Source organism: Leptonychotes weddellii, chromosome 6 (assembly GCF_054177405.1).
Source record: "Leptonychotes weddellii isolate Sample4059 chromosome 6, ASM5417740v2, whole genome shotgun sequence".
Lineage (NCBI taxonomy): Eukaryota > Metazoa > Chordata > Mammalia > Carnivora > Phocidae > Leptonychotes > Leptonychotes weddellii.
In genome coordinates this window covers 40,966,307-40,979,468 of record NC_138374.1, presented here as the reverse complement: position 1 = coordinate 40,979,468, position 13,162 = coordinate 40,966,307, and the positions used below count along the sequence as shown (strand labels likewise).

At 37.6% G+C, this 13,162-nt stretch overlaps 1 protein-coding gene across 3 annotated transcripts in view; it reads left to right on the top strand.

Annotated features, from left to right (window-relative positions):
• Positions 1–13,162, top strand: part of NRG3 (neuregulin 3) — a 923,883-nt gene that overhangs the window by 742,781 nt on the left and 167,940 nt on the right. For all 3 annotated transcript variants that reach the window (XM_081823990.1, XM_081823988.1, XM_081823989.1), the window contains exon 4: positions 6,721–6,743. In XM_081823990.1, coding sequence (XP_081680116.1) covers positions 6,721–6,743 — 23 coding nt within the window. The remainder of the gene's footprint in view (positions 1–6,720; positions 6,744–13,162) is intronic.

Here is a 13,162-nt window from a genome sequence, read left to right as displayed (position 1 = left end):
AAGGTGAGTCTCCCCGGATCTGCCGCTTGTTGGGTCCCTGCTGGAGGAGCAGTGGCCCGACTGTGCCGCGGATCACGGTTTATGGCAACCCCGAGCTGAGAGCCCGCGCCTGGGCTCCGCCTCTGCAGCCGGCTTCCCTGCTCCGTTACCTGGGAGCTCTGCCACACTCAGGCACCCCCGGTGTTTCTGTGACCCCGAGGGTCCTGAGACCACACTGTCCCGGAGGGTTCCATCCCCCGCTTAGCCACCAGAGTGACGTCCCTCGGTGGAGCAGACTTTTAAAAGTTCCGATTTTGTGCTCCGTGGTTCTATCACTTGCCAGAAGCGGCCGACAGAGGCCCCTCCCCCGCCGTCTATCCTCCTGAATATCGCCTCGGATTCACTTCTCCGCCTGTCCTACTTTCCAGAAAGTGGTCGCTTTTCTGATGAGAGAGTTGTTGCTTTTCTTTTCTTCAATCTCCTGTTGAGTTTGTAGGTGTTCAAAGTGGTTTGATCCCTATCCAGCTGAATTCCTGAGAGGAGACAAAATCCAGGTCTCCTACTCCTCTGCCATCTTGCTCCGCCCCCCCTCTAATTCTTTTTATTTTAAACACAATATTTTAATTTTCAAAAGCTCTTTCAGGTTCACTGATTATTCCTTGTCCCAGGAATTTTACCAGATTGAATGAGTAAGATACTTTTTTGACTCTCTCTAAGGACATTACTGTTGACAATTTGGTGTTTTTTTATTTTCTATGAATCATCTCTTTGATCTCTGTGAATCATCTCTCTGTCTCCTGGAGCCTCATGTTTATGTTTGAGAGGAAGGCATGAGAAACTCTTTTGGAGCTCTGTATAAGTATGTTGTGCTAGTCCACTAAGGGTCTTCATTTTAATGGATGCCTCGTTTGGAGTATCATTCTGGGGGCCCCCAAATGTCAGAATGTCATTGGAGTCACAATTACACTGTCCAATTGCCTTCCAGTCTCTGTCTAAGGGCTAGGGGCCTGGTTGCTGACTCATCTGAGATAAGAATAGGGGGACGGGTAGGGAATATTTCCAGTTCCATGCATGGTGTTCGCCCCTCCCTCTTACGTGTTAAGCCACATGGCTTCCTCACACTCTCCTGGGCTAGGCTCTTTCTCAGTCCCACCTCCTTGTGGGGCTTCACTGGGAGTGCTGTCTCACTTGTCACTTGTGTCCCACGTTGCCACTTCCTCTATCCCAGGGCAATAATTACTGCATTCCCTCCAACTTGCTGCCTTCCAGAATTTGTTGAAATTTCTTGCACCCTGACAGTTCTTTACCAATCTCTTATTTGTTGTAGATTTATGACCTGCTGATTTTTGTTACTTCTTGAGTCCCAGGAAGGAAAGAAAATATATGCATGTGGTCAAACCCCCCATCTTTAAGCAGAAATTATCTCAGAGATTTAAAATTCCAAGTTAACAGCCCACCTGGTACCAACTAATTGTAGAGATTCCCATCTCTTCAAGCATCCAGTTATTCCTTTTTCACCCACAATGCCTAGCATTATTCTCTGAATTTATGCACACAATATATTCATTAAAAATTATTCTTCCAGTGATAATTAACGTCATTGACTTTTAATAATGTAAAACACTTCATTTTAAATGGAATTTCAGTCTATTTCATCTGATTAAAACAGATTTTTCAGATTCTTAAACCATGTAAAGACAAAAGTGTTTGACAGAAAATCCATGTTGCAAGATTGGAAATAGCTCTGGCTGTTCAGTACTTACATGGCTGAAGTTCAAGTTCATTCCCAAATTTAAACTTAACTCTCAAGCAATTTGACCATGGAACAAAATGAAACATGCATATAACTGTTATTCTTATATGTATTTAAGATCTATACCTTGAAAAGATACTGCTAACAAAAATGACATTCTCACAATCAAATTTGACATCACTTTTGTCAGTTTTTAAGGACTAAAGATGAAATCCTCCAAATTATATCTAGATTATTCAGAACATTTTAACACATAGAGAAAATAGAAATAAATAATCTATGAGATATGATTATCATTAACAAGCATTGTGAAGTTTTTTTGTTTTTTTGAGCTAATTCTAATTTTGATGTATAATGCACTATGATTTTACATAATTTGCATATGGCTTCTTTTTTTGTGCTCTCACCCTAGAATACCTCAAACATTACTGCAGAAATTGAACCTACTTACATGTTCGAAATCCTTGTTTCCATACTTCCTACCAATATTGGCTGATAACTTGAGAAAATATACTTTCAAAATAGCTTAATCATTTGACTGAAATTTCAGATGTGCCTTCTAATGAATTCTGCATTGAACTGTGACTGTTGTCTTAGTCTATTTGGGCTGGGGTAACAAAATACCACAGACTGGGTAGCTTATAAACCACAGAAATTTATTTCTCACAGTTCTGGAGGCTGGAAGTCCAAGATCAGGAAGCCAGCACAGTTGCATGAGGGCCATCTTCCTGGTTGTAGACTTCTCGTTGTATCCTCACATGGTGAACAGGCTATGGAACTCTGTGGAGTCTCTTTTATATAAAAGCTCTAATTCCATTCATGAGGACTCCAGCCTCATGATTTAAGCAACTCCCAAAGACCTCACCTAATTCCATCACATTGGGCATTATGATTTCAACATGAGTTTTGGGAGAACAGTGTTCAAACTATAGCAGCAGTCAATTTTAAAATAATTTTATATAATTTTCAGAATTTGGGAAAGCTACAAAAATTATTGCAATATTGAAGGATATTCTGGAATATCTTTTTCCTTAAATATAATTTGAGTAACACAGTTCTTACCACTGTAATACTTACTTAGAATATATCTGAGTTAGATTATTGATTTTGACACATATTTATTCTTTACAGTGAGGTAGAGAACAGCAGACTAAGATTACAAGACTAATTTTTAAGTCCCAGCTCTGGAAAGTTGGAATGTAAAAAATATTAGCATAAGTCAAAAAACTTGAGTCTGTCTTTTCTCCTCTATTATGTGTGGATTGATATAATTCTCTCTAAATTGTATGTGTATAACTAAATGTAATGTTTTTTTTGTTGTTGTTAGTCATAAACTCATTTTTTTGTTACTCAGCATTTCTGTACTCATAAACATGTAAATAATGTGGTACTTGAGAATGGTAAGATTCCTTTGATGAACAAGTTGCTTTGCTTGATATTATAAACCAGCTAATTTGTAACATGATGCAGACACAGCCTTCATTTTTATAAGGTTTTAGTCCTAAGATTATAATTTAGCAATATTAAGGTCTTTTAAAAATTGGGAAAAAAGATTTAAAAAAAATGAAATATTCTACATCTAGTACAGGATGTAAATCTATATAAAACAACCGTGAACTCTGGTTCTTTAATGAAGAGAATAAAAATGAGTCATATTACTCTTATTTGTTTTATTTACATCCTTTTAAAATATGAATATCAAATAGCATGAATATGCATGGTATTTTAACTACATTAAATTATAAATGTGAAAGTTTTAAATTTTAATGATTATAATAATTTAGAAAAGCCTCTCAAAGCTTCTTCTTTTTTTTTTTCTTTCTGCTCAAGTAGTTGAGAAAAATGGGTAGAGGTATCAAGAATCTGAGCATAGCCTACCAAACACTATTTCCAGTGATGACCCCTCTTTTCAAAACCTTAATGTAGACAAAATCACATTTTTACTCTAGGCTCTATTTCTGGAACACATTTTTCTCCAAATGCCTAAGATGATAATGGTCTAAAATGACCAATACAAATGGACCCATGGTTTGTGTAAAAATATGTCTCCTTTAGGAGGTAGCTTAGGTCCTCCTTCCAGATGAGCTGAGGGACATTCTTGAAGGAGGAAGTGCCAAGGGAAGACTAAAAAGCCTTCAGACCAGAGGTAGAAAGAATAAAACACTAGGAATGTGTTCTGGCAGGCTTTTCTGCAATATGCTGGCCAGAACACATTGCAGATAAGTATTGTCAGAATGGATACCAAGGTAGGCCCTAACTTCAGAAGGGCAGAGTAGATACAGTAGCAATATAGGCTGAGATCAATACCAGTCTTGCAGTAAGTCTGGCAGAAAACTCTTTGTCCTTCTAGAGCTAGATAGAGTACAAATTAGGACTCTCTCATGTATCATGCGAAGAAAAAGAATACTTGAGAGCTCTAGGGAAAATGGAGTTTGGGTCTCCCTAGTGGGATATTTATGAAAATGGGGGGCAAAATAAATAAGTGGTTTCTCTCTAAAGGTGCCAAGTGAGACATTGGCTTGGACTCCTTGAGGGCTAGGTGTAGTAGAAGGACTAATATCCTGCTGATTTCTAGGGCAAAAATTCTAGAACTGATGATCTAGGATTTATCCTTGGCTCCTGGATAGCAATGGAAGATCATGCAAGGGTCTCAGTATATCTAACTGAAGTGAATTAGGGTAGAGCAAAGGGTGCCCAGATGGATTAACATTTTAGAATTTGGTACACTTTTCTCACAGTTTCATTATTTTTCTTCTCAAGCAAGTTGTTCATTTTAAAGAAAATAGAAACAATATGAGATAAAATATGGTATGCAATTGCTGAACTTTTCTTTGATGACTTCATTTAGTCACCTATATGAAGGATCCTTTCAAGTGTTAAAGTGTTTTCCAATGTTAAAAAATAAAAAGACAAAAAAAGGTCAGTATTTTATTCTATAGCCTGTGGTGTCTGGATTTAAATGATAGATCTACAATTGCTGAGCTTAGGTTCCATTCTGGGATATGTAAAGTCATCCCATATTTGCCTGGCAGGCTTATTTACCTGTGGACTCTTGATATCCCAACAATCTAGGTGATCTTTCGAGGTGTGGCGATTATGTGAACTTGTCTCTCTAAGATGGTCCCTGCTGGGGAGAAATATTCTTAGAACTTACAGGAGGTCAACTTATTTGCTCATTCATTCCATCACTCACAAAATTTGCTAATGCCTCCCTAGTGCTAGGTGCTGAGCTAGGTTCTCTTGATTCCATGAAGAGATCAGTTGATTACTGTATTATAACATAAGGGGCTGAGATATCAAATTGTCTTGCTCAGTAACTCCTCAAATAAAGAATATCCAAATCTGTACTCATGATTTATTTTTCCCTTCCCAAATCTATTCTACTTCCTCTGGCATTTACATCAACATTCACTTTATTGGGATTCACCTTCAGTTTCTCCTTTTTTCTTACACCATGTCCAGGTAAACCACTAAGTTTTATTTATACTCCATCCAAACTAAATCAAAAATCTATTTCTTTCCTCATTGCCACTACTTCCTTTTGGACCACTATCCTCCAAACAACCCTGCTGGTCTTGCTGCTCTCTCTATTCTATAGACAAAGAGGTCCTTCTACCCTATCTTCAGATTTACTGATTCTTTCTTATATAGTGTTCGTTCTGCTATTAAGTCCTCCAGTGCCTTTTTAAATTTTGGTTATTGGCATTTTTTAGTTCTGTAACTTTAATTTTGTTATATTTTCTATTTTTAGTGAGATTATTCTATAATTGGCTTCAAGGATATTTGTAGTTGCACAATGAAGCAATTTTATGATGACTACTTTATAATATTTGTCAAATAATTCTAACATCTGTGTCATCTGTGTTGTGTCTTTTTTTTTTTTTTTTTCATTAAAGCTGTGGTTTCCCTAGTTCTTGGTATGACAAGTGTTTTTTTGTTTTGTTTTGTTTTGTTTATTATAACCTGGACATTTTGGCTATTATGCTGGGAAACTCTAGATCCTAGTACAATCTTTTATTTTAGCAAGCAACCTTTAGCATGCAGATACTGACCTACTTTTTTGAGCTACAACTCTAATGGCAACTTAATTTTCAGAGCCTTTGAGATGCTATTTTTCATCTGCTTTGTTTGCCTGCTAGCACTGGGTCTTTTGCTGATCCCTGCCGGTGCCATATGTGAAGCAGAAAGTACTTCCCCAGGCTGGACTTTCCTGCTCTCTAGGCCTTGGGAGAGCATTTTTCTCTGACCTCTGGTTGTCTATGGGCTCTTGTTGAATCCCTGACTGAGCTTCTGGGCCACCTGGGCTGGCTGCCCAGTGTCTCTGAAGGGGAGGGAGGGGGAAAAGGACTCCAGCCCCCAGGGGCAGAGAGGACTCCCCTTGGCTTGTGTGTGCAGGATTCCAATTCAATCAGGGAAGGAAGGGGCCTTCTTGGGCTGCTTTCTCTTACTGTTTGGGATTCAGGAGATGCCAGGTCTTGATCTGCTGCTTGCTGTGGGGAGTGGAGTGGGAATTTGAAGATATTGGAGCAGAGTGTTGTTCATCTAGTCCTGTGGTCCCTAGCCAGTCTGCCTTCCTCTTTCCACCTGCTGGTTTCCTGTGTTGTTATTTTCAGGGTTTATAGTTGTACTTAAAAGGGAGAAATAAAGAATAATGAGTCTATGCCATCTTGTCCACCCAAGTAGTTAAGGCTGTCTTTCTAAAGCACACATTCTTGTTACTCTTCACTGAAAATTTTTTTCAGTGAATTCCCATTGCTGTAAGATAAAATCAATGCCCCTAATCAGACCTTAGCAATTAGGACTCTGTGCTGCATGTAACAGAAAACAAAATTCAACAAATAATCAATTAAACCTGTATTTTGGCTTATAGTTCAGAGCCTTCAGGGAAGGCTGCATTCCAAGTTCAAACCACACAACGACCAGAACCAATTCCTTGGCTTTTCTTCTTCTGATTGGCTCTCTCATAGTATTTATAAGATGGCTGCCAGTTTTCTTGGGCTGTCATACTCAGGTTCATGCCCCCAAAACAAGGACAATATCCTTACATCCTCTCCCACCACCCCACCAAACACACACAAACACCAAGGAAAAAATCTACAAGTCCAGGATTTCATTCTGATTAGGTAAGTTCTTCCAAGTATCAACTCTGATTGTATGATGGGGTCACATAAGGCTTCCTCTTACTCCTCTTTCCTGAGGGCTGGGTTAGTCAATCTTTCCTGAAGTACATGTAATATAGGAAAAGAAAAATATTTCTGTTATTTCAAGATAGGAGGAATGGATGCACTGGGACAAACACATTAAAATAAAGAAATAAACAAAAACCCCTGCAAATACCGTTTCAGTAGTTTTCAAATACTGTCCTCCTCTCTATCCCACACTTGCTTTGTTAACTCCAACTCTGCTGGTGTATCTTCTTGTTCTCTAAACAAGCCTTTCAGAATTGTCCTTGAATTTTTTGATATGCCATACCTTTCCCATCTTCGGAGCGATGGCCATGCTTCTGCCTTCGCTTGAAACACCCAAACTCCTCTAGCCATCTCTCCTACATACATACATCCCATTTTGTATATTTACTTCTTAGTCTTCTGCTCTCATTTCAGGTCTCAGTCTGCAGCTCTCCCTCACCCTCAGAACTAGGTGACGCCATAGTGATTTTACACCTTCCTTGACTTCTTTCAGCACAGCATTCATTACACCCCACTGCAGTGGCCAATTACCTTAGTTATAACCTTCACTTGCTTGTAAGGGCAAAATTGTGTCTCATTCACAACTTCATCCTCACTACCTAACAAAATGCTTCTTGAGTAATCCATTTTAAAGGACCATAGGTGAGTATATCATGCTATAAGCTCATAAAGAAGAGAGCAATTATAATGTCTAGGTAAACTAGGAGTAGTCTATGTAGGAGCTGCACCTTGAAAAAGGAGTAGGGATTTTCTGGCACTTAGTAGTAACAGGAGGGCAGTTACTTTATGGGGACAGGTAAATATATTGGATATACATCTGTTTGTTTGGTTTTGCTTTTAGTTTCTTCTAAAGTGAGACTGAACAGGTTCCTTTGTCACCATAGACTTTAGCCATCTGTAGCTTCAAATACCAGCTGCAACTGCTTCTGCAAGCCTTAGAAATTGGCATTTTGCAGCTCCCCAGAGATCACATGGCATTGCCTGGTCTTGTTTGTTACCAGTCTTTCTTCAATGTGTAGGAATGAAGAACGAGTATCAGTGTATCTGAATGTCAAAACTCAAGTACAAATGTCAAGACCATTCCACATCACTGGCTGTTTTGAATTCTGTTCCCAACTTGTATAGGCCAAAATGCTGGGAGAACCACTTGGGTACTCCAGGCACAACAAACCTAGACTTCAGGAAAAGGCGTTATTCTTATGCCATACAACCACAGATTAAATCATATAGCTAAAGAAATAGCGTTGAAAATTCCTTAAGAATTTTAAGGATATTTCCTATAAAAGGAGCTTAGAAAGTTTCTCTTAACAATAGCAATCATACTTCATACATTTTATGTTTGTTGTTGTTTTCATTTTGGTTGAAGTTAAAGAATCTAGCATTCTTATTGTTGCTTCCTTGTTTGAGAGTAAGAGAAACGAAATTATTCACTAAGAGGAGTTTTTGGTTGATCTTGCATTTTTACTGTCAACACCTAGAATTATATAAAGGTAAGAAATTACCAGAGCTTCCTTGATGCTGTTATACTCAAGGAGAATAAAATATCTGTCATTTGAAAAGAGAAAGGAGAAAATAATATATATTAAGGTTTCAGTTTGAGGCAACAACTTTAAGTATATATGTTAATCACTGAAAGCATGCATCTTTAGCCACCACCTAAATTTATCAGATGTATCAAATAATATAAAATAATATTTTACAATATTTATTTCAGAAGAATTACTTAAGACAAAAGAAAATTGCAGTTATATGTAAAGCTTCCTGGATGAGATATTAGAATTTCTTTAAGTTTTTCTTACTTGGGGTTCATTGAGCTTCTTTCATATGTAAATTAATGTATTCCACAAATTTGGTGAGTTTTTCAGTTGTTATTTCTTCAAATATTCTTTTTGCTTCATTTTCTCCCTCTTCTTCTGGGCTTCAGTTATGCATATGTCAGTAGGATTTACGGTGTTCTGAAGGTTTCTGAGGCTTGGTTTATTTTTATTCATTCTTTTTTGTTTCTGTTCTTCAAACTAGACAATCTCAACTGAACTCTCTTCAAGTTCCCTGCTTTTTCCTGCTGCCTACTGAAATCTCTTGTTGAGGTCCTCCAGTGAGTTTATCATTTCAATTGTTGCACATTTCAGTGACATATCTTCTACTTTATTCTTTTTGTAATTTCTACACCACTATTTGTAATCTCTATTTTGTGAGACATTGTTATCAGACTCCATTTAATTATTTTGATAGAGATTCCTGTAGTTCCTTGAATATATTTATACTTGCTGACTTAAAATATTTTTTATTAAGTACAACCCATCTGGGCTCACTCAGTTTTCTAGCTACTGTTTTGCTTTTTTTCTTTTATGAGCCATTCTTTCTAGTCTTTTTGGGTGTATCTCCCATAACTGTTAGTTGAAATCTGGGCATTTTAAATAACATAAGGTGGCAACCCTGGAAATCAGGTTCAGCCCCACCTGCAAATTTTTTTTGTTACTGCTGCTCATTGCCATGTTTTGTTTATTTGGTGACTTACCTGGAATATTTTTTTTTCTTTTTATTTGTTTTTTTTTTTTAATTGAGGTATGATTGGCATACAACATTATATTAGTTTCAAGTGTTCAATAGAATGACTCATCACTTGTATACACTGTAAAATGGTATTGTAGTACGTATTTGAAGGTTGCCAGGAGAGTGGATCTTGAATGTTTTCATCACAAGAAAGAAAATAAAATTTAACATATAGATAGATAGGCAGACAAACTTTGGGGGGTAACTTCTTAATGGTATTGTATGGTGACTGACTTATTGTGCAGTATTTCTTTAAAGTTTGTAGTCTTTATCATGTGCAGTCACTGAAGTCTCTTCTCCATTAACTTAATAATCAACTATTTTTTTTCTTTTAAGATTTATCTATCTATTTCAGTGAGAGAGAGAGAGAGAGAGCACAGGGGGGAGGAGTAAAGAAAGGGGGAGAGAGAAACCTAAACAGACTCCCCGCCAAGCGCAAAGGTCCCCCCCACTCACCTCCCAGCACAGAGCCCGATATGGGTCTGTATCTCATGACCCTGAGATCAGACCTGAGCTAAAACCAAGAGTTGGACACTTAACTGACTATGCTACCCAGGTGCTCCAATAATCAGCTAGTTTTTACAAAGATTTCCTTAAACATCTTAAATCAAAAATCTCTCTTCCTTTGCCAAAGACTCATGTATATGTTGAAGCGAGACTTCAATGCCTCTTCAATGCACTTTGAAACCCTGAAATTACCTTCACTTCTTGCTTTTGCAAAGACTCAGTATCAGCCAGAGATGAACAGAGCCTTCTCAGATCTTTTATTTGTGTCCAGCTCTACACATATGCACAGCATTCTAGACCCCCAAGAATATGCTGGAAATTTTCAAACTCATGATGGATATCTTCTTCTCCACATTTTCTTTTTAAGTTTTTGCCCAGCTTCTTATTTGCCCCAACTTGTGTTACTGCCTCAAGCAACAGCAAAGTTAAACAATTGCTGCTAATTGATTTAACAAACAAAAAAATATTGCTTCTCTGTCATTCCTTTTTTTCCAAACTTCTAGAATTTCTTTTGCTGCATCTTGAAGCCTTTAATCTATTCATCTCTCTTATATGTTATTTTGGGAGGGTATTGGTCTTGCAATTTCAATCTGAGTGAAATTTTAAATATTATCTTCTAACATACTACCCTTTCTTATACTGTGACTAGTTTTTTAAAATAATGACTTTTTTCCATTCTCTGTATATTTGATTTGTTCTTTCTAAAATCTACCTGTAAAATCAGTTTTTATTTCTCTTTGTTTTTGCTTTACAGTTCCTTGTTTTTTGAAAACTGAACTTAAAAGAAAAGCTTTTCTCCTTAAACAGTCTTCTGTAACTCAAAAAATTGCCATTCCTTCTGGAGTCAGTTCCCCTCCTGTGTGTTGGATGTGATGGTCATAATTTTAGCACAAGATTTCATCATGAATTTTGGAATTTGGATTTGCTGGCTCATTTTTTAGTAGGATATTATTTTGTTTCATTTTCACTTTTCCTTTCTGTTTATGCTCACTTTTTCCTGCCTACAAAAACCTTAGCCTGCAGTCCACACACACACACACACACACACACACACACGCACACACACACACATTGTTACAATGTGATTGGACATGTCTATGCTAAGGCAGTATTAGGGATATGACAGATTGGTCACTGAGCCAGGATATATCTGTTTCAGTATCTCATTGTGAGTCTCTGCCTGTCCTCTCGCTGGGCTTGTAGCTACCTAAAAACTAGAACTATGAGAAGTGTGCAGTGACACACCCTCCCCACCCCATCACTTTCTATCCTTCTCAGCTCCAGGCATTAATCAGAATAAAGTAGGTTATATTTCAGTGACTAATGACCCCACTATCTCTGTGGCATTAAAAAAAAGTTCCATTTCTCATTTATGCTGATGTCTGCTCTGGGTGCTGTGGGTGTGTTTCATTATTGCTTTCATTCTGAGACCTAAGCAGATGGGATTTTTCTCTTTCTTGGTCAAGGGAACATGGAGAAACTGGTCACTGGCTGCTAAAGCTTCTTCCACAAAGAGTCGTATCACTTTTGCCCACATTGCACTGGCTTGAGTAAGTCAAAGATGAAGTCTAACATTAATAACACAGAAAAGTGGATTTTTCTCCTAGGAGAGTTAATGAGTAATTTACTCTCGTCATAATACAGTATACATTTTCTCTCTTTCTTTCACTGACAGTAGCTTAATTCTCAGCTACTGCTTTTTGCCTCGGTTCCCCAAACTGCCTGGAGTATGGCTTCAGCTGTCAATATCACGCTGTGTTTCTACTCTGCATATTTGTGTTTTCTTGATTTTAGCCCAGCTGTCTTTTTTATTTTCTGTTTTTTACTTTCGTGTCTCATTGTCATATAAGAAGAGTATAGGAAGATGCCTTATATAATAAATTCAATATGCCATCTTGCTCAAAATGTTAGCCATAATTTTTTGTGTGTGGAAAAAAATCAGATTCCACTATTAAATCCAAGATTAAATTCCTACTCTCTCCCACAAATCATCCCTTGGGATCCGTGTTAGTTTTAAAATACAGAACTAACGTCCCCAGACTCTGGAGGGACATGGAATCTCTGTATTTCCCAAAACGTTGGTGTTAACTGATGAGGTAGAATTTCCGTGTAACCAAAATGCATTCCTTGGCCTAAAATGTTATCTCATTAGTAAGTATAAATTGGTGCTTATTCAGCTGAACCATGCAATTTTGGGTTTAATAAAAGCCTAATCTTGCTCATTTGTTTACTCTGTTTACTCCCTAAAGGCTAAGGCTTTGTGACTGAATACAATGCTTAATAAACAGGAGAAAAAGTATTAATTGTAGGCACTGCCATATTCCTAAGAGCTAAATTTGGCTGCAGACCAAATGGGCTCTGGGGTAGAACCGACTAAGTTGCCCTCAAGCTTAAGCTTCCAGCTGTCACAAAATGAATCTTGGGCTCAAACAAACACATTTCCAGAATAATACCCAGTTTTACCAGAGTGGATCAGCTCAGCTAGCATCAAATCTGCACTATAACTCCCTTCCTCTGTCAACCTTTACATCCCTGCATACTTTCTTCCTCTAATGCATCCGTCTAACATGCAGAATGGTGGCTACTCATTCGAATGTGTCTTTGGTGCTAGACAAAAGGGAACTAATCTTTACTTCTTTTTCCACCAAAATCTCACATTTCTCCAGGCAAACCTTCATGTAGACAGAAATTAATTTCTTTTCCATGCCTGGCACTGAGGAAGAGGGAGTAAATTTCATGTGCAAAAATGCAGGAAATGAACAGTGCTCCAATCAATAAAGCGAAGACCTCTCTGTAGGCTAGTCCGTCTGGAGTAATTGGCTCCCCATTACCGGAGATCTTCAAACAAATGTTTGATGATAATTCGGTATCACAGGGGAGGAGGTATTTGTGTGTGTGTGTGTGTGTGTATGTTTCAGAACTAATCCTTTTATAAAAAGCTTTTTAAAAATTATTTTGGATTTTATTCTTTTGCACTATAGTCTTTATTCAATACTTGCCTTTTTATTTCACCTCTCTTAGTTCTTCCTCATAGTTAAATAAATATATTACATTCTCCTTAATTCTAAAAGAAGTTCCTTCTTTCCTTCAATTCCATTTCTCTCTGAAGTCTCATTGCTATCTTTTCCTTTACCAAAGAATTCATGTTTAGTTATGGATATTCTTAAAAGCAGGATACATA